The sequence below is a fragment of the Equus quagga genome, chromosome 4 (assembly GCF_021613505.1).
Source record: "Equus quagga isolate Etosha38 chromosome 4, UCLA_HA_Equagga_1.0, whole genome shotgun sequence".
Lineage (NCBI taxonomy): Eukaryota > Metazoa > Chordata > Mammalia > Perissodactyla > Equidae > Equus > Equus quagga.
Window position 1 is genome coordinate 44861382 of NC_060270.1, and position 27416 is coordinate 44888797.

The 27416-nt window shown below is 37.4% G+C and overlaps 1 protein-coding gene across 7 annotated transcripts in view; it reads right to left on the bottom strand.

Annotated features, from left to right (window-relative positions):
* Window positions 1–27416, bottom strand: part of NAALADL2 (N-acetylated alpha-linked acidic dipeptidase like 2) — a 1259279-nt gene that overhangs the window by 427809 nt on the left and 804054 nt on the right. For 6 of the 7 annotated variants that reach the window (XM_046659057.1, XM_046659060.1, XM_046659059.1 and 3 more), the window contains one exon: window positions 16475–16567. The exons of the other annotated variant lie outside the window; for it this stretch is intronic. In XM_046659057.1, the coding sequence (XP_046515013.1) occupies window positions 16475–16567 (93 nt within the window). The remainder of the gene's footprint in view (window positions 1–16474; window positions 16568–27416) is intronic. 7 annotated transcript variants of the gene reach the window in all.

Below are 27416 nucleotides of genomic sequence, written 5' to 3' on the forward strand. Positions count from 1 at the left end.
TGACAGAAAAGTTGAGGTATATTCCAGAGGTAGAACCAAATAAGCAAACAGAGATGGATGATATGAGAGAAGAAAAGAAACGTAGAGGTCAGAGTAGGTGGTCAAACACCCAAAGGAGCACCAGAAAATGAGAGCAAAGAAAATGAAGGGAAGGATTTTATCAAATAAATATTTTTAAGAACATTTGCCCAAACTGAAGAACACGTGTGTCCAGATTGGAAACCCCCACTGAGGTGTGGGAAAAGTAATGGAAAAAAGATGCACACCAATGTACAACATCAGATACAGAAAAAAGACCCTGAAAATTTTCTAGGGTAAGAAGTGGCAAAGGAAGTCAACCCATAAAAAAGACAGGGAACTACAATAGTACTGAACCTTTCAATAGCAATCCCATAAACTGAAAAGCATTATCAAATTCCGAAGGAAAATTAGTTCTAACCTAAAATTTTACACCTAGCCAAAATAGCAGCCAAGTATATGGCTGAATAAAGACATTTTCAAATATGCAAAGCATCAACACTTTTACCTCCTACTGGTCTTTTCTCAGAAGTTATTGAAGAATATTTGCCTCCAAAATGAAGAAGTAAACAAGAAGGAGTAACATATGGGATCCAGGAGAAGAAGCAGGAGGAGAGAAGCAAAGGAATTTGGGGGTTGTTTATAAAAAGGAAATGATAAAAGCAAAGAGAGGAAAAGGATGACATATTCCAAAAGGATGTTTCCAGGATAAAAAAGTGGAATTGAGAGATCATCTAATATTTCTGTACATACTTAGAGATTTCCCAGTAAGGTTGAAGACTTTGGGAAAGGATTTCTGACAGATACCTCAAAAACTAAACAAATTAAGAAACAAAGCAATTGAAAAGTTAGAGAAGAAATTCATGTAAATAGATTATACCCTCCGGCTAATCTATGCACAAAGCTTAAATAGTCATAAAAACAAAACGATTAAATATGGACTTATTTAAAAATTGAGAAATAAAAATGGGAAGATAGGAAGTGAAGGATGGAGTATACTGAGTGTTAGCCATGTAAAGAAGCCCAATCTTATCCTTTCTTAAGAAGACATCAATTTAACATCCACAAAATAGCATAAAAATAGTATTTGGAGGGGCTGGCCCCGTGGCCGAGTGGTTAAGTTCGCGTGCTCGGCTGCAGGCGGCCCAGTGTTTCGTTGGTTCGAATCCTGGACGCGGACATGACACTGCTCATCAGACCACGCTGAGGCAGCGTCCCACATGCCACAACTAGAAGGACCCACAACGAAGAATATACAACTATGCACCAGGGGGCTTTGGGGAGAAAAAAGGAAAAAAAAAATAAAATCTTTTAAAAAAAATATTATTTGGAAACAGAGCTAAATGACAAATGATATAGTTAAAATAATTTAAAGTGGCTCGTTTTAGGGAGTTGGGGGGTGGTGGGGACAGAAGTTGAGAAGAGGTGGGACACCAACTTGCTCCCTCTCTTTTCCCTCCTCCCCCTCCCTGCTCCCTCTCTCCTTCCTTCCTTCCTTTTTGGCTCTAGGTTTTATAATTCTAATTCATTTCATAACTATGTACATTAATCCAATGAAGAAAAATTAAAGATAAACCCATACAACATTTAGTGTAGTGATGTCTTCATTTCATATAATTTACTGTTTAATTTTTCAAGGATTTTAGTGCTCTGTCATTGTACAGTAATCATGCAAAAGGGAACAGAGAATTTTTATTATTCATATGTCAGGCATTGGTGAATGTTTTCAGTGTCAACATATTGAATAAAAGGCACATAGTATGTACAAATAAATATTTCTTTACTTGATCAAGCTGAATTGACAGTTTCATTATTTCTTTCTATCTCCATTAAGTAGGTAGTACATGGAAGGCATAAACTGAATTCTAGTTGTTATCACTAATAGTTTTTTTACCCAATTGCACTTAGCATAATGAAGTGGTTTGTTCTTATTGTTGTTGTTTTAATTAAACTAGATAAGCATGGCATATTTTTCTAAGGTGGTCTTGGAAAAATCATTAATTCAAGTGGCTATTTTCTCTTGGCAAAAAAGCACATAATGCATCCCCAAGGTGATTAGTTTTTTGGGAGGTCATTTTAGTAAGATGGATAACTGTTAACTAATTATTTTAAATGATGATTGTGTATTGGCAAGAAGTGAATATTTAAGGGTAATGAGTTTAACCGATAGTAGGAAATTGCCACTTTGGAGGTTAGACAATAACTGCTGGTGTCCATTTACTGCTTGCAATAAGCACTGTTGGAGAGGAATTAAATTTGCATTTAACATATCAAAATAAGTTTAAAAAAATACTAAACACTATTCCTTCCTTCAAAGAGAAGTGTTGAGACAGCATTAAGAACACCAGAGCAGACCCTGTGTATAGCTGTTGTAGAGTTCCATGGGTTGTCACTTTAAGGGACGTCTGCATTCCTCATAGTGCCTGATAGCTGATGGGGCTCTCCCAGGACAAGTTATCCCAAAGGCATGGTACTACATCTTTTTAAATTATTTTGTCAAATTTGGGAGAATAAATGTACCTTGTGCTCAAATCTTCCACTTATCACTGGAAGTTATGGGATTTAAGGTAGTTACAATCAGCAATAAAAAGTTTGTTTGCTGGACTATCTCTTTGTCTTGTGTAAGAGCTATTACTTGGGAGTATGCAAGAGTAGGTAGCAGAATATACTGTATAGAAAAATTGAGTTTACCTTTCATCTCTGGAAAAACTCTAAAATATTGCTGTCTTAATTCACATCAGAGAGAATAACATTCAATCACTTTCATGGGTTACAAGACAATAGTTCAAGCTCTGAGTCTCATTAATCCTGTTTTGGGCCATCTTCTTTAGCTTTATTAGGACATTTTATCTTGATTTCCAGAAAAATAAAAATAAACTGACTTCCTAATCCAGTGATTTAATCAGCTTCCCTAAGGCAGTAATCATTTCTGTATAGAAGAATAGAAAGTCCCAAATGCTATTGTAATTACATAAAAACATAAATTGGATATTCTGAGTCAAGGTAATAAAATTAGAAAGAAAATGATTGCACATTAAAACTAGAAAAAAACTGTATGTGTGTGTATGTATCCAGAAAGAGATAGAGTGAGCCCACAAGTAGGATTCTTATAACAGACAAAATCAATAATCCATTTCTTCTATTGCAGAGCTCTAAGAACTTTATAAAAAAACAATTATTTTTTAATTTTCTTCACTTGGGAATATTGTGGTTTTACATCAATGGTATGCATTTCAATTCTTAAAGTGCCTCTTCCTTTGGTAATTCCATAAGCTAAGCTCCCCTGCTGGCCCTGGGCCAGTTTGCTCTTAGATGTACTCCCAGTTTTCCCAGCTCTGCTCTGTGTTGGAGAAGGTCCTCGACCCTCTAGCAGCATTCCCCAGGCTTCCATGTAAACTGGTTTCTGGCACTAATGTCTTCCTGCTGTTGCTAAACTCTGTGTTTCCTCCTCATCCCCCATTTGACTTTTCAGGTGTGCTGGCCTCTGCAAAAACCTTCATTATAGTCCCTTTGTTTAAAATACTTAAGGTAGGTCCTCCTCTCACCCGTTAGACCTTGATTGATACAGCCAGAGACTTAGCAATTCTTTTTTTTTATGTAAAGAGGACAGAAAATGCATCATCATTTATATTGCTTTACTTCTGCCAGAACCTCAAGTTAGGCTGAGAACTATGAGCCACTCAATATCTGGGTGTTTGTGACAAATACTCCATAACAAACTTTTAAGCATGAGGGATGGCATATTTGTAAGATGGCTGCTGACTAGGAGCAATAGAATTCATATCCAAATATGATACCCAATATGGGTCCAGACCAGTGGTGCAGCAGTTAAGTTCACACGTTCTGCTTTGGCGGCCTGGGGTTCACTGGTTCAGATCCCAGGTGAGGTGAGGGTCTACCACTCCTTGGCAAGCCATGCTGTGGCAGGCGTCCCACACGTAAAGTAGAGGAAGATGGGCACAGATGTTAGCTCAGGGCCAGTCTTCCTCAGCAAAAACAGGAGGATTGGCAGCAGATGTTAGCTCAGGGCTAATCTTCCTCAAAAAAAAAAAAAAAATATCCAATAGTGCAAAGGAAAAAAATCCATGGGGCAATTATTTCTTATAAGGCAGAAAGAATTTTCTTCTCAGTTATAATTTCCAACATAGCTATAATTATAGATTTGCAACATAAAGATAAGGAATGAGCCTCATATTTAGTAGAGAATAAAACAATGCAGTAAGAGTGTTGGCAGAAGTTTAAGTCTGATTTTCCTATGAAAAATCCCTTTCTCTGATAATTTCTTAGTTGTCCATGATAAATGTAACCAAGTTAAGATGAGTCAAGCCTAAATAATGCAGCAGCATAGCCTGTCACTTTCCCTCAATTGATCTTCGTGACCTATTCCTTAGAGTAGGTTACTTTTCTCATTTTTCAAAGAGTAAGGATAAAATGGATTCCACGTGAATGGAATATGTCTATTAAAGCAAGTCAAGTAGAATAAAAAAATAGTAAGGAGAGGTCATAAAAATGTTTAAAGGATTACTTTTCACTTTAACAAAGAGAGGAATCCATGGCTCACTGAGAGGTTAGAGAGAGAATTGGGACAGCAGCATAGTCTGAAAATTCTGTAAGCAAAGAGACTCCCAGTGAACATGAGAGATCTGAGGTATTGGGACCATCCAGTTTTCCCAGGGGGACCCCACACTTTCACATTCTGTCTCAGGAAAAGAAGAAAATAGTAGTAATAATACGAACATATTTGCAGCTCTTCTATGTCAAACAGACCATTTAGGCAGCAGAGGCCCAGTTAGAGATGAAGTTAAGTTCCAAAAACACACCTGGTTGAGAACTTAGACTTGTCACAGGTCTTCGTCTTGCATCGCCACACTGTGCTTTCCAATTCTTCCTCCAGACTCTACCCTCTTCTCACCTTCCTTTCATCATGTACTCTGCTGCCCCGTTTGTGCTACCAGGACATAATTGTAACTGCTTGAGAACATCTTCATGGCTCCCAATCTTTCTTTCTTCAATGTGAGTGAAATGATATTTTCTTTCTTTGGGGCAGAAGACTGTATATGACACTAATATTCCTTAGAATTCTAATAGCCATTATTCTAAGGATTTCTGTCTTATCAAGGGTCTCAAGGACTTTGTTCTTTTCTCTGTTTTACAGCCTGCTCCTCGCACCACCAACTTAGGGCAGACACGAGAAATGACTTGGTAAATCCTGTTTAGGTTCTTCTCCATTAGTTTATAAGATCCTCCATCAAACTGACCTATATCCCTATTAAAATTATTTTTTGCAATCCAAAATAGAGAGTTTTCACTCCACCACAGACTGTTCTCACTATGCTCAAAATCTCATGCTCTTCCTACTTTTCTCTATAATTTCCACCATAGAACAATTTTTTCATTATCTTCTGACTCATTTTTCAAGCTCTTGTTCAAGTTTCACTTGTCACAATAGGTCACACTTCTAGTAACTGCTGTACTCATCAAAATTAAACTGTTAATTGTTCTCTGTTCCATTTCTGATAATGACAACAATAAGAGTTCCCATTTACTGAACCCGCGCTGGGGCTCAGCAAGGTTGAACAAGGCATTGTGATAGAGCTTTGTTTGCAGTAAATCCTCCCAGGCACCTTCTGGAGTAGATATTTCTGTTGTTATTATTACTACCAGTTTGCACACGAGGAAACACAGAATTACTGTGTTTAAAAGATTTCTAATGTCATAGGAAGTAGCAAAACTGGATTATAATCCTAGGTTTTAGATGTCCAAGCTGGGCCTCTTGAGAATTTTCTTAAGAGTCTCACTTGACGCTTTAATCAACCTGAAAAGTCAGTCCCTTCAAGGTATTACAAGGGCATTATAGCTTCTCCTCGTCTCCTACAGTGCCTACAATACTGATCCTCATGACTTTGCTGGCTGAGAGCTTAAATGGCCCTCTATCTTATTTTACAGTCAACGTTTTATTGTACCCTAGAAGTCAATTACACTGAAAACTAATATAAGCAAAGTTTAAATAATTTGTCAAATGAAAAAAAGTAAACCAGTTTTCTGTTTTTTAAAACTCAAGTCTTAAGATAGAATATAGAAAAATGTCTATGTGATAGAATCGACCCTGAATAGGAACTGTCAGTACTTTTTTATAGATGTCAATGACTCTTTAATGTAACTAAATCCCAATAATATTTTCTTCCTACTATTCCCTGATTATTACTAATATGAAGATTTTATCATCTGACTATCAGTTATAAGTTTGTAAGTTAATTCTATATCATGCATTTCATTTTTCATCTGAATTTTGGACAGTCTACAATAAATTTCAGAATATCCTTTAGTTTGTTAAACAGTAATGGTTTCTATAGAATTTAAATTTAAGATTGGGTTGGATTACATCACTAATCCTTTCCTATCTCAAAGTGTCAGTCATTATCAAGGGGTCATTAACAAGTTACATCACTATTGCTTCTTCTGTTGGATAATTTTCTTTCAAAATAATTTATTAGACTTTTAGCAAACCAATGGAAATGAAGCTTGGAGGATGAAAATGGGACATGGGTGTAGAAGGAGCTGTAATGGTGTATAAGGTTAGAACAGTGAAATGCTTACCTAATTTTAATTCTGGCAACAATTTATAGGCATGCAAACAGCCAGTGTTTTACATATGTGATGGAAACCTTCGAGCTGTTGGGCAATTCCAAGTGACGGAACTTCCATACGATTTTTGGTTATCGTGAAGATATATTTTTGGTAGTCTTAGTTTTCATTTGGCTGTTTCACAGACACAGAAGTTATTTTTATATACTAACCAGTTTGACAAAATATGTTGAGTGAAAAACATGCTATATTTGAACACTCGATTGGAGGGAAATAGATCAGATGTTTCAAAATAAGTGGTTGTTCGATTTCAAATCTTTTTCTTCCAAGCCAGCTTGAAAATCAACAAAATCTAAATTTTCTTAGAAATGTTTTAAGTTTCTGTGACATTGAAAATAATAGGAGAAAAACAACTGACTGAAAAGCAGGAAAGAAGCTCTGTTACTTTGGAGCCTTGTGACCTTGGGTAAATCACTTAGATTCGAAATGTCTCAGTCTTCTTATTTTTAGAAATTCTTTTTAGACAATCTATGATATTACTTATACAGAAAACTATGCTGTTTTGTCTTTAGAATTTTAAGGAATTTTGAATAATTTGGGGATCAGGGAATACCCAGAATATGAAGTGAATATATACTGAGTAAAGACTTATATGCTTATTCAAATTTTCTAAAATGAAAAAAAAAGGCATAGGGGCCAGCCACAATGGCCGAGTGGTTAAAGTTCAGCGCACTTCCCTTTGGCAGCACATGTTTGGTTCCAAGTGTGGAACTACACCACTCCTCTGTCAGTGGCCATGCTGTGGCAGCAGCTCACATATAAAGAAAAAAATGAGGAATACTGGCAACAGATGTTAGCTCAGGGAGAATCTTCCTCAGCAGAAAAAGAAAGAAAAAGCACAGAATCAGATTACTCAGTCTGGAAATGAAACACATCAGTATTGCAAATGAATAACAGTACAAAACCAAACGTATATACACACATGCAGTGTCTTAAAAGAAAATAGAGGGGCTGGCCCCGTGGCCGAGTGGTTAAGTTCGCGCGCTCTGCTGCAGGCGGCCCAGTGTTTCGTCGGTTCGAATCCTGGGCGCGGACATGGCACTGCTCGTCGGACCACGCTGAGGCGGCGTCCCACATGCCACAACTAGAGGAACCCACAACGAAGAATACACAACTATGTACCGGGGGGCTTTGGGGAGAAAAAGGAAAAAATAAAATCTTTAAAAAAAAGAAAATAGAAACTTCACAAAAACATCCTTTCAAATTGATGTGAATGCCTTCTCTTTCTGAGTTCATTGATTTCAAGAAAACAGTAGCTGGAGAAATAATGAATATCTGCTTGAGGGCCAGCATGCCAGGTTTAACACTCAGCTATCTGTGAGAGCTCATATTGGACTAAAACATTTGCTTTGCTTTCTAACATAGATATACGCATACCCACAGAACGTAATTCAGAAAAATTTTGACATACGTAAAGTGCTTTTTCTTTTCACCCTTCCTATCATGTCTTTATGTCCCTTCTTTCTGCTACTCAATTCTCTCCACTCCGTCTTAGTCCAAAAACAAATCTTGAACTTCACTCCTTTGTTAAAATGCTGCCTTTTAAGGTATTATTTATTGAGATTTCTATGTATTCTTCTCTCAAGACACTGAAGGCATTAGGGATAGATTTTGAATGGCGGCACTTTATATTCTATAACCAGCAGAAAGGAAAATATTTGATGATTTGATATACTTCAACTAACAAGGTAAGAAACCCGAAGAAATGCTTGAAACCTCCCTTAACCCTGGACTAAATTTTCTGCAACTGGAATTCTAGGGGTAGTGAATTTGTCAGATGGGAACTTAGTAGACCATACCTTAGGATCCCTTTGTGTAATAAGGAATCTATAATAAAGGATTTTGATGTTTGCTGACAGCTGTTAAGCTTTAGCCCTCTCTCTTCCCCTGGACCCTACATATAGGCAAGCTGATAAGAAAGCCCTGTGCTCTATCCTTTGGTGCTGGGAGTTCAAACCATGTCCAGGAACCCTCAGCCTGGCTCCATCCCCTAATCACCAAAAAAGAAACCCCAAGCCAATCTCTCTTCCCTGTTCTTAAGCCCTTTTAGACCTCTCTGTGAGCCACCTGCTTTCCACAGAAAGCCTCATTACATGAGTAATAAACCCCTTTATACCCTCTTGGTGCATGCACAGCATCACGAGACTTAACCTCCAAACCAAATTTTAGGTGAGAGGTCCATCCCATCACTGCAGAGTGTCCGCTACACCTTACTAATTCTGATGAAACTGATAGAAGTTCAGTGGAATATCTTGTTTATTCCTATGATCTTTAAGATCAGTTAAACACGTTCCCCACCCCCAAGTGGTGGACTGGGAATTTCCTGGAAAAACTCCAATCAGTTTTTCTCTTCCACTCTCCCCTCCCCTTCTCACCATTGAGTACGCTGTCGTCATTCCCCAAATTCAATTGTTTGTTTAGATAAGTTGTACCAGATTCATTAATATTCAGAAGATATCTCAACTCTTATTGTGACGTCCCTGCTATTTCTGCATACGTGTGAATTCACTAGCATTCCAGCCGGTACTGGAATCAATGTCTTCCATACCCTCCTTCCTCATACCTTAGAGTCAAGTTCTCTTCTTCTGTTGTCCAAAGTAAAACGTAAAACTTCTTATTTATTCAATATTTTTAATCTACAGTACCAGTTAATCGTATATGAGAAAAAAATATTTTTGTATGGAAAATAGCTGTTTTGATGTTGACTGTGTGTGTATAAACTTACAATTATACATACATATATGTACTTCTGATTTTTCATTATTCACATGAGCATATACATACCTTGTTTGTTAATTTATATGGTTATGAATATTTATTATTTCACCAAAAAAAAGTACTGCTATTTTTAAACAGAAAGATATAATAGAGAACATTAATAAAATGGAGTTTTGTCAAATAGAATCCATGACTTATTACATTTCACCTACACGGCTTTGAAAAGTACGGTTCACTGAAGTCATTATACAAGGTAAGCTGTACAATTTACGGGTTGGTAGCACATTTACTGAACATATTAAATCACGCTCCAAACTATGTGTAATTCACACTTTATTGTTTCAAAGTTGCTTTTTTTCTCCTCGCGAATGTTTCTTAGATGCTAAGTTAGTTATTCTAAGTTCATCTCTTTCCATTTTTAATAAAAAAAAAGAGTACCAGCACTGTTTGTGTGTAAAGGTATTCATTTTGAGAAAAAGGAAGGATTGGATTCATAGTAGAGATGATTTTATTTAAAATTTACATTTAACTTTATTTTACGATTTTAGAGTTTCAGTAAAAGGCAAGTTATTTTTGAAAATGAGATTCTTTTCCAGAGGCCATTCAGTGAATAAGAGGAATGAAGGGTAGAGGAAAGGTCTCCTCGAATCCTTTCTCTCCCACACAGATGTTTTAAATGGGAAGACTCTCCTCCCGAGGAGAAATCCCTGATATCATCTTCATCCTCCCACCACTCTCCTTTTCCATTTACCAGCCATCTCTCTTAGCAGGAGGAAAAGAGATCCATCATGTGGGTACAATGCACAAAGGAAGACATGTTAGCATCAATGTCCTGATTCTAGAATCTCCCACTCCAATCTCTGTCAATGATCCCTCTGGAATTACCACTCTGACTGCTATCGAGCCCTTTGAAACATGTTTGCTCATCAGAGTTTCAAGTGTTCTAGTGAATTTTCAACACGTCATCCAAATAAGCAGAAAGAAACAGTGGGAAAAGAGCCCCTGCTCAATCTCCATCTGGCACTTTCCCCTTAGAGACAGCTATCTGTTCTCCCCCTCCCAGGTTCTCCCCCAAAAGGAAGGGCTTAATTAAGTGGAGACTTAATTTTCATTGGTTTCTTAGAATAATTTGTTAGAAACCGGAGCATGTTTCTATTGAATTTACTCATTCATCTTGCCTAATATTTTAATAAATGGGGAAGCAAAATAGAGAGCAGGGAGTACCAAGAAAAAGGAAAATTAAAAAAGAAAAGTAAGCTAACATATTAAAATAAGAGGAAAAGGTATTACCAAGAATATTATTTTCTGAATGAAAGACTTTATTAAGAACTAATAAGTTTATCTTTTTTTCCCCTTTTTTCCAATCAAGCTTTGGATTTGTAACTAGAAAGTGTGAGAAATTATCAGTGACTTAAGTGCTTCTTGGGAAGTCACAAATATAGAAAAAGGCTGAGAGATTAGTGATAGTGGTACGTCTTTCTAAGAGTAGACTATGGCGGATCCATCTCTCCATCCATTCAGGAATTATGTGCCACACACTGTGTCATGCATGGGGAAAACAAAGATGAAAAACAAAATTCAACTCAGGTCCTCACATGCCTAGGAAGCTGAGCCAGGGGTTTCCTCTTCCACTTGGCCCACTGCACATGCTAACCAGCACCTAATCTGAAAGGAAAGTCAATAAGCAGGTAGGAAGACCCCAGTCACTAACCTTGATTTCAGGATTCACCAGATTCTTGACATAGTTTAAAAGAAAGGGGTTTACTGCTATTATGGTAGCAGTGTAAGCAGAGTGGGGTTTTAGCCCTCTGTATTCTTTCTGCCCCAAACTGGGAAATAATGAACCTCTGTCTCCCCAAACTTTCTTTAGTTCATATTCACAAACATACTTACAGAGGAAGAACAAAAGAAAAAGAAGTTAGAGCAAGTGGTGTTTGTTCTGTCAAGGAAAGAGCCATATTTTATAAAAGCAAACTCTGCATAGAAGTCTTCAGTGACTTGCCACAGCTCTTGGGATCAAGACAGCACTCGTTCCTAACATGGCCAACAAGCCACTTACCTCTTGATCACAGCTTGTGCCTCTTTTCCCTCTCAGCACATTCCACTCTCAGTGGCCCCCTCTGATTCTGTCTTCTTTGTCATACTGCCTCCTGCCCCAGGGCCTTGGTGCATGCTCTTCCCCTCCCTGGAAGAACTTATTCTTTCTTATTCACATAGTCACCTTTAAGCCTACTTCAGCTCCAGCATCGACTTCTGCCCTGGACCTCCCCTCATGGGCTCTGATTGCACTGGGCATCTCTTTTGTAGCCCTAGCCCAGCAGATTGATTGATTGACTTCTGTCTTTAAGATACTGTCTCTCATTCTTACTCTTTAAGGATGAGGGCCATGTTTGTTTTTGATAATCCCTATATCTCCAGAACACAACATGTCTGGCCAAAGACTCATTTTTTTTTATTTTTTTTAACTACACGAGTATGTCCCTGCAAGTATAAGCATAGAAAAAAATCTAAATATTAAGAACAAGTATCTATTTGGTAAGATCAAAAGTGATGCTTTACTTTTTTGTGTTTTCTAAATGCTATAAACAATTATTCTGTAATCGTACTAAAAAATGTTAATAAGAAAAAAAAAAGAAATGAAGGTTGTACTGAGGTGAATTGTGTCCCCTAAAAATATATGATAGGTTCATGTCCTAACCTCTAGTACCTCTGAATGTGACCTTACTTGGAGACATAATTAAGATGTAAGATGAGGTCATACTAGATTAGTGTGAGTCCTAAATCCAGTCACTGTAGAGACAGATAGACACAGTTACACACAGAAGGAAGACAGCTACGTAAAAATGGAGGAGGAAACTGCAGTGATGCAGCTGAAAGCAAAGGAACACCAAGGATTACTGTGCAACTACTGGAAGCTAGGAAGATGCAAGGAAGGATGCTGCCCTAGAGTTGTCAGAGGGGGAATGGCCCCACTGACACTTTGATTTTGAACTTCTAGCCTCCAGAAGCTTGAGAGAATAAATTTCTGTGTTTTAAGCCACCCCGATACTTTGTGGCAGCCCTCGAAAACTAATACAGAGATCTACAATAATCCTCTACAAATATCCTCCTTTAAATTAGGAACATTGCTGAATACGGATGTGGATTTTGTATACACAACTGACCTTTTGAAAACCGCATTGGTCTCTTTAAGCCATCAAGTCTTGCTATGTTTGTTCTGTGTGTTAACCTAAATTTACTTCATCTGTTTAATGAAATCTTGACATAAAACCATGGTCAAGTGAGCACATGGACTAAAACATTATTATTATTATTACGTGTAGGTGTTGTGGGGGTTACCTATCTAGATGACAATGCCTACTTTCCCTCTTTCCTTTCCCCACTGAACACAATTGTGTGAGTGCGTGATATCCCTTGTAAAACTAAAAGTAGCTGATTCTATCACTGTTCCCCGCTCTATGCTCTGAGAATAATATGAAGCCTTAGGGGGCAGACTCAGTATATTTAGTTTTAAATACTCCACTTAAGTGCATAGTCAATAGTCAATTTACATAGCGTCAACTCTGTTTATAAAATACAAAGCATAAACTTGCTTTACCAGCTAGTAGATCCTGAGCTAGCCAATTGGAAAGAGATTAGACAATCTAAGGCCTATTTGGCTGAATTCATCACTTGACAAAAGGAGGAGATGTCAGCAGTATCAGTTGAAAGCTGAAAATTAATGCTGAGGGTAGCTTAACAAGCCCTGAGTCACCAGCCTCCCAGTTCCAGGCGCTGCTGCTGTTGGAAGGCAGCCCAGTATAACAGCAGCAGCACAGACTCTGGAGTCAGGAGGCGCTTGACGTGAGCACAGACACGCCTTCTGTGCATCTTATTTTCCTCATCTATAAAATTTTAACAATAACACTGTGTTAACAATAATACTTGCCTTGCAAGACTAAATCTGTATAAAGGCCCAACACAGTTTCTGTCATTTAATAGAAGCTCAATACATCGTAACTATTATTGCTGTTATTGTTTTTATTTTGTTTTGTAGGGTAGTTGTTCAGCTCATAGAAGAGGTTTACTTTCTTGTATGGATTCGAATAAGGGTAGCACGCTTCCTGCTTCTAACAAGCTGTTTAAACTTGAGCAAGTCATTTAACCCTCTTGACCTCAGTTTCTTCATCTGTGAAATGAGAGAGCTGGAGTAGGCTCTTGATGGTCCTCACAGTATATGATTTTAACCATAAGACACAGGAACTGAAAACTGCCAGTTTTCTTTCTGTCATTCTGTTTTGGAGTCATTGAGCCATGTTGATAGAATTTTTTTAACTATTCACATATATAATATATATAATGTTGACTCCACTAGAATGGTTAAAGGAAACCCCTTAGTTTTCGCCAGGCAAATTCCGTGAAGTGAATAGGCATTTTGATTTTTCCATTGTCTATGATGGGATTACAGTGAAGAGTTTTGGGGTGCTGACATTGGCGAGATGGGCAGAAGAGATAGCACATGGAATATATATGATCCCATCAGGTAAAATAATACATATATACAAGTGTGTATGCATAACACATATATTTATATATACTGTAAGTGTATTATAAAGATGCCTAAAAGAGTAGCCAATATCAGTGAAGGTTATGTCAGTGTGGTAGAATTACACAAGGCTCTAACTTTATTCTTCATATTTCTATATACTGTTTGAATTTTTATAATGAATATATTTATTTATATATTCAGAAAAATGTAATACAATTACATCCTTGAGATAAGTAAAAGATGTACATACTATACTCAAATACGCCCAAAAAAGGAAGCTTGAATTTTTAACTTTATTGCAGCTGATAAACACTTTCTCATGAATCTTCTTTGTCCCTGGACAATTGGAAGAATAAATTTGCCAATTAAAAGAAACCTTGATCTGTTTCCTTTACACTATTTTAGAAATGGTAAATTTTCAAAGAAGGCGTTTGGTTCAATGAAAAGCTTTTTATTATTCTTTTAGAAAAGTGGGTCTGGTATCCATACACAGAATATATTGGGGTCTTCTAGCATTTTGCAAGCCTCAACAGTAATTTCTCTTCTGTCATCTGGTTATTAAATGTCTTATTGGAAACTGCTATGGAAGTCAGTAGATGCCAAAAATTTATATAAACTCTTCCCCAACCTTACTCTGAAGCTCACATTTCACTTTAGGGTTTATCCTACCGCTGCTCTGCTAGTGTAAATTTTGTGGCTCTCAGTCCCACAGCTTGGGCTGCCCATCCAAGATTCTTCGTTATGGTCCCATAGGTTTTCACGGTGTATCATGCTAGGTCAACAGATTCAAAACTCTCACATTTGACATCTCCCACGAGTTCCATTCCTTGCTGCATAAATTCTGAGGAAGACTTCTCAAGGCCACACTAGGACTTCTCTTTGCCAAACACAGCACTTTCGGCCATTGGAGAAACACTGCCATTTCTCCTCCACTGTGATCACCATTGGATCAAGTTAGTGGTATTTGCCAGGTTATTTCTTTCTAGAATCCAGAATACCAAAATGCCAATCTAGAACTTACTCTCACTTTCACTCTCTTTCTCTCTTGCTTCTTCCTAACCCAGAAAGACCCTTTCTGTCTGAAAAGTCAAATCCCTTACATCATACACTCATTCTCCAAGAAGTGGCATTTGACATTCTCATATCCTGGGTCGCATGTGGTAGGGAGGGTACTGGAAGAGAAACAGAACTCAAAAGGAAGACACGTCAGCAGTTATATGAAAGATATTGTCCCTTTTATGCTTCTTTTTAATATTATTTAATTGACCAAACATTCACTAAGTGTTTCCTAAGGGTCAGCTATGGTATTAAGCAGCTATAGTAATAATCATGATTCAGTGTAGTACTGAAGAATAGAATGTATGAAGCACTAATATTTTAGGAAAGTTACTCAATGTACCTGAGCATCAGTATTACTTTTTGCAAAATGGTGACCATACTATTTGAATAAATAGTTTACTTTGGCTGCACAGTATGGTGAATAAAGGAATAGACTTTGGACTCAAGATACTTGACCTCAATCTTAATTCTTCAGCTTCCTATCCATGCAATTTTGGGGAAATCTACTTAATTTCTTTTGCTTCAGTTTCCTCATCCGTAAAGTGGGGATTAATAATAGCAGTAATAGGGGCTGGCCCGGTGGCTCAGTGGTTAAGCTCGCACGTTCCGCTCCAGCGGCCCAGGTTCACCAGTTCGGATCCCAGGTGTGGATCTACACACAGCTTGTCAAGCCATGATGTAGCAGGCATCCTACATATAAAGTAGAGGAAGATGGGTACAGATGTTAGCTCAGGGCCAGTCTTCCTCAGCAAAAAGAGGAGGATTGGTAGCAGATGTTAGCTCAGGCCTAATCATCCTCAATAAATAAATAAAAATAATAATAATAGCAATAATAATGTAAAACCTACCTCATATATTGTTGTGAGGTTCAAAGTATAAATTACAACATTTATAAAAGTGCTTGGTACATAATAAGTGTCCAATAATAATTGCTTTTCAGAATTGTTTGAATACTAAATGACAAAAAAGAACTTGAAAGAAAGTACTAATCCTTGATGTTTCATAAATCTAGTTTATTATACTACCAGTATTAATAATATACTATCTATACCTACTTCTCCAATATTTCTGGATAAGCCAGGAAAGGTTTTTAAAATTTATTTTTGTAAAAGACTCATGCCAATAATCCATAATTATTAAATAAATAGTATAAACCAAAATATAAACACATAAACATTATCAAAATTTTTAAGTTATATCCAAATTATTTCCAAAATTCAAGTCACCGATTAAAGCAAAAGAGGAGGAAAGGAAGAGTTTTTGGCAGAATGCGTGTTTCTCATAACCCCATCTGTAGAGTCGCTTTGGGCAGAATACACACAGTTGACTAACAGACATCATATTGTGTAGGATGCATTGGGTCTGGCTTCCTGTCATTTCCACTACTGAATTCCAGGCATGCTACAGAGTTGAATCAGATTAAGTAAACCAAAAGAAGCACTATCAAAGAAAAGTGCTGATTTTTACACACTTGGTAAAGAAACTGCCAAATACTATGGGATCTACCTGGATGCCAAGATAAGACACTTTGACCCCTTTCCTCAGCACTAGTAGAACTCTTCCAGGTTTTACAAAAGCCGTTCAGGATCATGAGTGATTCTGGCAGAGAAAATAACAGTTTGTTGGTATTAAACTGCTGTTTTTGCAGAACTGGGTTTTTGAGACAGAAAAGGAGTTATTTCAGAATTGAGAGAAGCTCCAGAATCTTGTAACACAGAAAAAGGAAGATTTTTTTTCTTTAACCCAAACTGGTTTAATCATCTTCTTTTCACTTTTATAGATGAAAATGTAGGTCACTCCAATAATGTTTCCATTCACTGTATCTTCTCATTCAATTTGTTATTCTATCTCTTTCCTGCCCTTCTACTTCCCTCTTTCATTTTTAACACTTTTTAACAGAAATTTTACTTTTTTATTTATTTTTGCTAAGGAAGATTCACCCTAAGTTAACATTTGCTGCCAACTTTTCTCTTTTTTGTATGTGAGCCACCACCACAGCATGGCCACTGACAGATGAGTGGTGTAGGTCTGTGCCTGGTAACTGAACCTGGGCCACTAAAGCAGACATGTTGAACTTAACCACTAGGCCACCGGGACTGGCCCCAGAAATTTCATTTTTCAACAGTGTCCAGCCTACACTACATATTTTCATTGTCAGTTCCTCTTCATCAATCTCTTCTGCCCTCATTTTTCGAGTTGATCATTGGAAAAGAAGAAAAACTTCACCAACACACGCAGCCCCCAGGTAGACAGGTAAAAGATTCATACAAGATGCATGAAAGACCAGGTGGTTCAGTGAGCTAAACAGCACTGTAGAGTGTAGTGTTGGATTGGATTGTAAAGCAGTCTTAGTTTCTTTGTTTAATTTCCATGATTTAATTTTTTCTTGGTTTCTTGGCTATCAAACTGGAACATCAACACATTTCAGAAAGTTACATAAGCTACTGTAATTTATGGCAAAGTCCTTTAATAACTATCTAGAATTTAAGAAAAATAATATGGAAATGGGTTGTAAGTGGAGGGAAGTAGTGTTCTAATTCATCCCCCCTCAATTTTTGCATCTGTACAATGGAGAAATTCTATATGCCTCAGGGAATTTATTGCTTTGAAAGTTATTCGTCATGAAAGCCCTGAGAGAACAAATAGTGGTTGCTATTTATTAGTAACACAATTCTACCACTTAGACTTTTTCATATATATTACAGAAAATGTATAAAGTTATAAAGCTATTGTTCAATCTGGGTATTTAAAAAATATTATGCTAAATTTTGCTGCACTAAAAACATGCATGCAACTGATTGGTACCATGTTGTATTGGATTTTTCCATAAGGATTAAAGTATAAGGTACAGATTCACTCACCCTGGGTGATTAAAATTCTGCTATGATGAAAGTCTGTGTCTGAGGACAATACCATTGAGGAGTTTTGATTAAGCACCAGAACAAAACACAAACAAGAAAATATGAAGGGAAGTTTGACGATAGAAGGAAAAATAATGGGGAACATTTTTCCTTTAATTCATTGTTATTTCTTTGGCCTTTTCCAATGTGCATAATTTAGAGAAGTCAGAGTCACTGTTACAGTTTGGTTTGAATGTCTATCTAGGGGAATTAACTATAAAATATCCAGAACACCTCCTAAGACTTACTTTACCTAAATGGAACTCTGTATTATTCGGGAACATGCAATTAGTTTACTAGACATACACTGTATATCTCCATATCCAAAGAGAAAACAGATTAGTTGTTGCCAGAAGCTGGGGGGAGGGGGAAATGAGGAGTAACTGTCAAAGGGAACAAGGTTTCATTTTTTGGAGTGATGAAAATTCTTTGAGATTAGACAGTAGTGACTGTTGCAAAACTCTGTGAATACACTAAACAAATAGTGAACTGTGCACTTGAAAATGGTAGTTTTATGGTATGCAAATTATATTTCAATGGATTAAAAAAAAACTTTGTCAAAGCTGCACCTCCTCTCTAACTGACTTTCTAGGGTGAGAAAGTTGTCTGTCTCATTCCTGTAGACACTTCTTCTTTTTTTCACTGCTGTTACATTATTTTGTAATTAGCCCTCATATATCCCTGACCCTTATGGATCATTAGCTTCTTGAATAAGGAGAACCTTTCTTTTGCCTTCTTCTGCTTGACTTATAACATTTACTTGAGAAATGCTTATTGATTGAATAAAAGATGACGTTCTTAGGTTTTATAAATATGTCCTGAGGAAAGGCAGAATCCATGACCATGTGTATCTCTTCTTTACTTCAATACCAAAAGGTTGCTCATAAGCATCTTTAATCGTGTGACAGGAGCTTGCTTTCACAATCCCAGGGCCACTTGAAGAAGCTATGCTGCCACAAAGCTGCTCCGAAAACTCCCTGCTGAGAACTGCCTTCTCTATATAGAATTAAGAACGGGACAAAGAATTCCGCAGCTCTCAGTCCCAATAGGAATTCCTTGGTTACGAGAGGGCAGGAAGTACCCGTGGGTATTATCCCAGCCACTGAGGGCTGCTGGATCAAGCAGGAGCAAAAGAGAGTGCAAATTTAGAGAGACTGTACAGCCTACTTCTCTCTGGCCTTGTCTACCCCCCTGATGTAAATCACTTGGCCAACACTGCACTGAAAAATATGGCTTAGGAGAGCTGTATTTCATCAACGTCTACCCCATTATATTCAAATACGATTTTACAGAAGTCCTAATTCTATCACAGTTACTTTCATATCATAAAATTTGCAGCATTTCCTTTACGTTTGACAAGCGAAAATTTGCATTTCTTCTATGTCTTATAAAAAACCACTTAAAAGTTTTGAGTTCTATTGACCACAATGATTCCCATCCTATGTTTTGTTCCGGTTTAGAGAAGAGAAAATAAAATGATTAGAGATTCAGTGGGGATTGTGAATATCAGAGACCAAACACTTGAAACTCTCAAAAGGCTAAAAATAATTGTCCACGTAATTTAACTGTAGACTGTTAAGTAGTGATGTTTTGAGGTTACCTTTCTTTCAGAAAGTGACACAACTCTTTGCTGAAATATGATTTCAGTGTTCCGATTTTAACACATTTCTTTATTAGTTTTGAGTCTTTTTCTCCCCAAGAGAATTTCATCCCCCAAATTATATTCTCCTTCTTTTATCTCTGAACGCAGGGTCTATCTGGTTAGGTAATGGATATCTGAGGAAAGGAACTCTTAATCTGGTCTCCATAAGTCTGTAAGGGGGTTTATCCAAAGATATTTTTTCTAGGGGATCCATGAATCCTCTGAAATTATAGGCAATTTTTTAAAGTATGTTTTTGTGTACGATTCTTCGGAAAGATGACACATTTCTCAAAGCTGTCAGCTCCTCAGGTAATGACTGCCACTTATTTTTTGTGCCCATTCTCATTAATAACAGTCACTCTTTTGTTCAGGAACAGTATGTCCACAGTATCAAGCCAGACACTGTAAGGAATTAAAGACAAATATAAGACATTACTCACAGACAGGTATTTAATCGTGCAACTGAAAAGACAAGTCTTCTACTTCATTTTTATACAGAACAGAGTGCATTCGTGACCTCCAAGATCCCTTCCAGTGCTAGAACTCTAAAATTGTGAATCATTATTCACACACAGCGGTGAAGTCAGAGAGAGAGAAAAATAAACAATGCAGGACCTTCACACCTTTTCACAGTGCAGTCAGCCAATTGAACCTCACAGTTCCAAGCTGGAAGACACCTAAAGCGGGATCACCCAGTCCAACCCCTTCATGCTCACAGGCTGTCTGTCTTTTGATTAGTGCTTGTAGTCAATGTGTGATGTGACTGTCACTATGTGCAACATTGACTCCGAGGTTTAACTTTGTCCTCCTGGAGTCTGCTGAAAAACGCCTTTGAACTGTGTGCCGGCCCAGCTGCCAGCGTGGTTGTGCCCCACTCCTCTGGGTTCCTCTGTACTGCCAGAGGCTGTACTCGAGGCTGTGTTTCAGTGACACTTTCAAACTCCTCCTGCCCTGTTTCTAATTACCACACTTCAACTCTGTAGAACACCAGCGCGGTGACTGTGCTGCCTTCCCTCCTCACTGCAGCGCCTCGTCTAGCTCAGCCCAGCCAAGGTCATGACTCACACGCTTCCTTGAGTGTGGCTCCCTCTTCGCCTCAGTTGACTGGACAGTGCCCGGGAGGCTCAGCCCCAGAGAAGGTATAGGACTCATCCAAACTTTGAGTCGAATCCAAGGCAGTCTTGCACTCCTGTCTACATTTTAGTGACTGGGATTTGCCTGGAACTTGAAACTCTTTATATGAGGTCCAGAAACTCAGTCCCTGGATTTTGTATTGTTCCTCTGCCTCTCTCAAATTGATAACCTGCCCAGCACCTCTGTTACTATAAAACTGGGGGCCTGTTATAGTTTTCATCACCCCAATCCTGAGGTTGCCCCAGACTCCCAGCTTTTCACCATCTGCAACTGCCTTTTCTCCGTACCTTCCCAAGTGACAATATAGAGCTATTGTCTTTAGCAGGCCGTTAAAGAAGGTTTGGAATCACACACAAAAAGGCAACATTCTAAAATTTAATATTAACCATCACTACCCTTAAAAATCAATCAGATCCTGGGGCTGGCCCGGTGGCATACTGGTTAAGTTTGTATGCTCCGCTTCTGCAGCCCAGGGTTTGCAGGTTTTCCTCTTGGGTGCAGACCCAGCACCCCTCATCAAGCCAATCTGTGGTGGCATCCCATATAAAATTGAGGAATGTTGGCACAGATGTTAGCTCAATGACAATCTTCCTCAAGCAAAAAGAGGAAGATTGGCAACAGATGTTAGCTCAGGGTCACTCTTCCTCACAATAAATAAATAAATAAATAAGTAAATAAATCTGATCTTTCCCATCACAGGGACTTTCTTTCAGGTCATATCCCCCCTTAGGGTCAACTGAATACAAGTGAATGTCCCACCTCTCTTCTTTTAAAAACCTTTCTTCCTTTTCTAGCTTCCACTACAGAACCACACTCCTTACACAGTTTTTATGTATCTAGAAACTCATTTATAAGCTTTACTAGTGCAGAAGTTGTGAAAATCTAGTTTCTTCTCTGAGGGATCAGGATTAATTTATTAGGCAGGGTTCTACACCCTTCTGTCATCAGAGCTGATGCCAGGACTAGGCTGCTAGGCTCTTCCTCGTTATATTAACTTTTCCAGGTGATAACGTCATCAAGTCATAAGCCAAAAAAAGCTACTTAGACCAAATCAGGAACAGAAACTAGTGAGCTAACATAGTAATTGTTGAATTCAGTGTTTTTTGCTTTTCTTTTGGAAGATGATGAAAATAGGGTCATGCTGAAATCGTATCTCTTGTCTCTGAACTTTTTATGATAAAGTCTAAGCTGTTTTTACAATTTTCTCTGGTATGAGTTTGCTAGGGCTGCTATAACAAAGTACCATGGGCTGGGTAGCTTAAACAGCAGAAAGTTATGTCTTCATGGTTCTGGAGGCTGGAAGGCTAAGATCAAGATATCTGCAAGGTTTGTTCCTTCTTCTCTCCTTGGCTTGTAGAAGGTCATCTTCTCCCTGTGTCTTCACAGGGTCTTCTATCTGCATCTGTTTGTGTCCTAATCTCCTCTTCTTAGAAGAACACTCATTATATTGGGATTGGGGTCCACCCTAATGCCCTGATTTTAACTTAATTACTTCTTTAAAGGCCATCTTTCCAAATACAGTCTGAGGTACTGGGGGTTAGTACTTCAACATATGAATTTTGGGGGCACACAATTCAGCCCATAGCACCTCTTGACTGAATACCACCTGGATTCCACAGTCAAACACATTGGGCAATCTTAGTTTTAATCTAAATAGAGTCACCATACTACTCAGTAAACGCCTGTCATGTAGTGATTCATAGCAAACTCTTTTACTCCCAAAAGTGTCCTGGTTGGCTGTGTGTCACATAGTTACCCTAGTCTAAAGAAAATTCCTTGGTTTTGTCCAGTTTTTCCCAAGCGTACTAGAAGCCATCTCAGGAATACCAGACACCACTCTGAGTAAGGTTACTGCATAGTAAACTGGCCTGTGCCTACTCGGTTTAATATTCATCATGGATTCCAAAGCTTTCTTAGAATATTGAAATGACTGAGACTTTCAAGTTATCATGCTGACAGCTTAAGTGTGTTTGTGGAGCAGGTGAAAATTTCAATGAGGTGTATTCTAGAAATAATTGCCTAAAGCACATTATCTTCTTGGCCTATTGCTTGAAAATGTGCACATCTGTATTATCTTAAACTGTCACCTTATCATTTTTCTTGGGATAAAATTGCATTTTCTAGTCTGTCACTGAAATGGGAAAAAATCACCTGAGGGACTGGTTAGAGAAGGCTGTTTAAGAGTTTTGCTCAAATTTGTGTTTTAAAAAACAGATTTTTGAATATGGTTAGCAATGAACTGGAACAGATCACGCTGAGTAAAAGATAGGATGGGATACACTGATTTTCCAGACTCCAGACTACACCAAAAATTCAATTATAAATCTAATTACAACTTGAATTGTTAAACAATCAACCAGGTTATTTTCTGCTGCTGAGTGTTCTGCTTCCTGCTGACACATAAGCAGGTGCACCTGCAGGTGTTAACTTTGCCATCCCCACGTGACCCAATCAGCCCTCCCCTTTTCTACCTTCTTCACTACTTTTTACACTGTATCTTAAGCTACAGAATCTGCCAAAGCTGAGGTACAAACCGTACATCTCTAAGTAGGGGCATAAAACTGGAGAAGGATTTGTGGCAGGGAGGGGAAGGGGCAGGTGCTACAGGCCAGCAATCCCACAGTGTGTTTGACTGAATAGTAGTCCCTCCAGATGCTCCTCTAAAAATGAGCTCCATGGTCAAATAAACTTGGGAGGTCTTCCAGGTACCGTGCTTTTGGAATTTTGAAAAAAACATTTCAATAATAGTAGGTTTACAAGTTCTACTGTAAAGAAATCTGTGTAGCTTAGTTTAACCCTCCATTGCCTTAACAAATTTACTGAATATACTTTTGTGACTGTTATCAAGTCCAAAGCCTGAGGAATTAACTAGAAGAGTAGAGAGAAAAGGTAAGCAAGGCTTTTAGGAGCTACTGTGCCTAATAGAGAGCCAGGAGGGTATTCAATAATCATAGAGGAGCATATGTGTGTAAGTCACAATCTTTGTGCATAAAAAGGTGGCAGCACTTCATGTTACTCAGGTGTCAAGGAAGGAAAGTTCATTTCCTGACCTGTTTCCACCAGACAGAGCAAATTTTACATGTACAAGAGGTATCAAAGCCTGGCGTTTGACTTATTACAAAAGCAATCTATGTTTATATTCCTCAAAAGTCTAACACTGAGATGGTTAGCTCTCAAAAAACATAATATTGCAAAGACTTAATTTTTCAATTCTTATTGAAAAATTTAGGCGTAAGTGGCTGTTGGTAGGCAAAACAAAAGTAGAACACATTTTTTTCATCCAGGATGCATTTCTCAAGTGAAATTGTAGGGGACTGAAATTTACAATGCCAGCAGTCTGAAGCAAATGCAATAACACTTTCAAGTCGCATTATAAGATTTATTTTTGCATACCTAAAATTCAAAAACTCTTCAGAGAATACTGGAAATGGAAAACATTTACTGTAGGAGTATTCAACTATGTTTTGGTTCAAGACTAAACTGCAGAAGAATTCATGAAGCATACTCAACATGTGGTTCTTAGAGCCTGCCTTGTAGATAGATTTTAAATAATTCAAATGGTAAAAAAGTCAATCTTTGATTCTCCAAGATTATATATAGAAAGAGTCTTATGGATTATCTAAAACAGTATATAATGACCAAATTTTGCATAAAATTACGTTATTTTAAACATTTACTCTGTAGCACTCAGTCAATAGAACTTTCCTTAATGGCAGAAATGCTCTATAATAGCCACATGCAGCTATTGAGCACGTGAAATGTGGCCAGTTGACTGAATTTTTAATTTTATTTAGTTTTAGTTATTTTAAAATTATATAGCCATATATGGCTAGTGGCTACTATATCAGACAGTGAAACTCTAGCCCTTCTAACTTCTGACGAAGAATGGAGTTAAAGCCAAATTTCTGTGGTAGACCTGGTGATGCCCTGTCCAGACGTTCCATTGTGATGTTCCATTCTGTCAAGAGAGAACTTGTTACCCCTGCTGTTGTGAGTGTTATCAGCAGACAATCACCAGCTGTTAAGCTTTCAGGGTTTGCCTTGGACACAGAGAATCACTTCAGCCAATCTGCCACCCTTCTTGGGGAGGCACACATCCAAAGACTGATTTTGGAAGAGGCATAAAGGCCTGGCCATTTGGTCCACTAATGGACAATTCTGATAGAGCAAATATTCATGGCGGTTGGACTGTTTTGCAGTTCCACAATTCCCTCTGCCCAGTCCTGTTAGTGCTCCCTCTTTCACACAGGTGTTGCTTTCTAATAAAAATCCTGCCAACTAAACTCTCTCTTAGTACCTGCTTCTGGAGAACCCAACCATCAGCACTCTCTAAGAACTAATATGGAGAGATTTTTTAGAATAACTGCTAAATGAAGGAAAAAAAACCTTTAAGTATAAATGAGTATTTATAGTATGCTACATTTTACGTAAAATTGAAGGGGAAATAAGGAAATATACATGTATCTGCTTATTTTCTATGAAAATAAACACAGAAAAGACAAATATGGAATGAGTGAACTGGCATGGGAGAATTGAGAGGGGAAAATAGTTACTTCTTTGAGTATCCATTTTAGTATAATTTTGATTTTGGGAACCACGTTATATTTTATACTAAAATAAATCAATAAGAACAGGAAAAAAAACAATTAAAATGAAACATAAATAGAAACAAATGAACTTAAATATTTTTCAATAAATAACAACTACACTAAAGAGGTGGAAATAAAGAACTAACCCAAGTAAATTTTGATCACAGTATTTTTACTACATATCCTTGGTTCAAAGATAAGAACTGAATATACGCATTTGTATTTATACGTGTGTTTATGTATATATACATATATTTATATATACACGCACAAAGAAGAGAAGTTCCTTGTACTATTCTTGCAACTTGTCTTTAACCTTAAATTATATTGAAATTTAAAAATAACAAAATTAACTAAGAAAATAAATTGATACTTATTTCCATCGCTGCTTTTTGGAAATTCAGCAAGATCACATTTGTATTCTTCTAATATCTCCATAGTTTCTCTCTACAAAGTATGTTATTTATGTAACAAGATCTCATACCTCATAGTTATTGTACTTCGCTATTTATGTATGAAGACTGATAAATAGGTAGTTTCATATCTTGATTTATTTAGCTATTTTTCCATCTGAAGTTTAGATTTACTTTATAATAAATTTGAATTGAAGCTATAAAGAAAGAATATATGTCTTTAATAGGTTTTGCAAAAGAGAGAGAAAAATACACAAAAGTCAAATGCAATATATAAATCTAACAAGCAGTAAGTTTTCATATGGATGATCAGCACAGATTATAACACATCTTAGCATTTTTATAGGCATATAATATAATTATAAGTGAATTATTGAAAACATATTTAGGAAACAAATGATTGTTAATTAAATTCAATATATATTATTGGCTACTACTAATTTAGGGGATCAAAAAGAGATTGCTGGAGGGACCAAGAGACTACTACGACATCGAACTAAAAAGGATCTTTTCGAATACCATGTCTTCTCAGACAAGGGAAACAAAAGGAAAAATAAACAAGTGGGAGTTCATCAGACAAAGAGCATCTGAAAAGCAAAAGATACTAGAATCAAAACAAAGAGACAACCCACCAATTGGGAGAAAATATTTGTAAATCATATATCTGACAAACGGTTAATCTCCATAATATATAAGGAACTCACACAACTGAACAATAAAAAAAAAACAACCCAACCAAAAAATGGGCAGAGCATATGAACACACATTTTCCCAAAGAAGATATACAGATGGCCAATAAACACATGAAAAGATGTTCAACATCACTAATCATCAGGGAAATGCAAATCAAAACTACACTAAGATACCACCTTACACTTGTTAAAATGGCTATAATCACTAAGCCTAAAAATAACAAATCTTGGAGTGGGTGTGAAGAAAAGGGAACCCTCATACACTGCTAGTGGGAATGCAAACTGGTGCAGCCACTAGGGAAAACAGTATGGAGTTTCCTCAAAGAACTAAAAACAGAACTACCATACAACTTAGCTATCCCACTACTGGGTATCTACCCAAACATCTTGAAATCAACAATCCAAAGTATCATATGCACTCCTATGTTCTTCGCAGCACTATTCACAACAACCAAGACATGGAAACAATCCAAACGCCCATCAACTGATGATTGGATGAACAAGATGTGGTATATATATATATGTATACACACACACACACACACACACACACACACACACACAATGGAATACTACTCAGCCATAAAAAAGACAAATTCATCCAATTTGCAATAGCATGGAAGGACCTAGAGGGAATTATGCTAAGTGAAATAAGCCAGACTGAGAAAAACAAACACCAGATGATTTCACTCATGTGTGGAATACAAACAAGCACATAGACAAAGAAAACAGTTCAGCGGTTACCAGGGGAAGCAGGGTTGAGGGTGGGCACAGGGGGTTAAGGGGAGCAATTGTGTGGTGACAGACAAGAAATAATGTACAACTGAAATCTCACATCAATGTAAACTACTATGAACTCAATAAAAAGAAAAAAAAGAGACTACTATGAACAATTATATGCCAACAAATTGAACAATCTAGAAGCAATGGATAATTCCTAGAACATACAATCTACCAAGACTAAATCATGAAGAAAGAGAAAATCTGAACTCACAAATTATTGGTAAGGAGATTCACTCAGTAATCAAAAACCTTGCGACAAAGAAAAAAGTCCAGGACCAGATGGCTTCACTGGTAA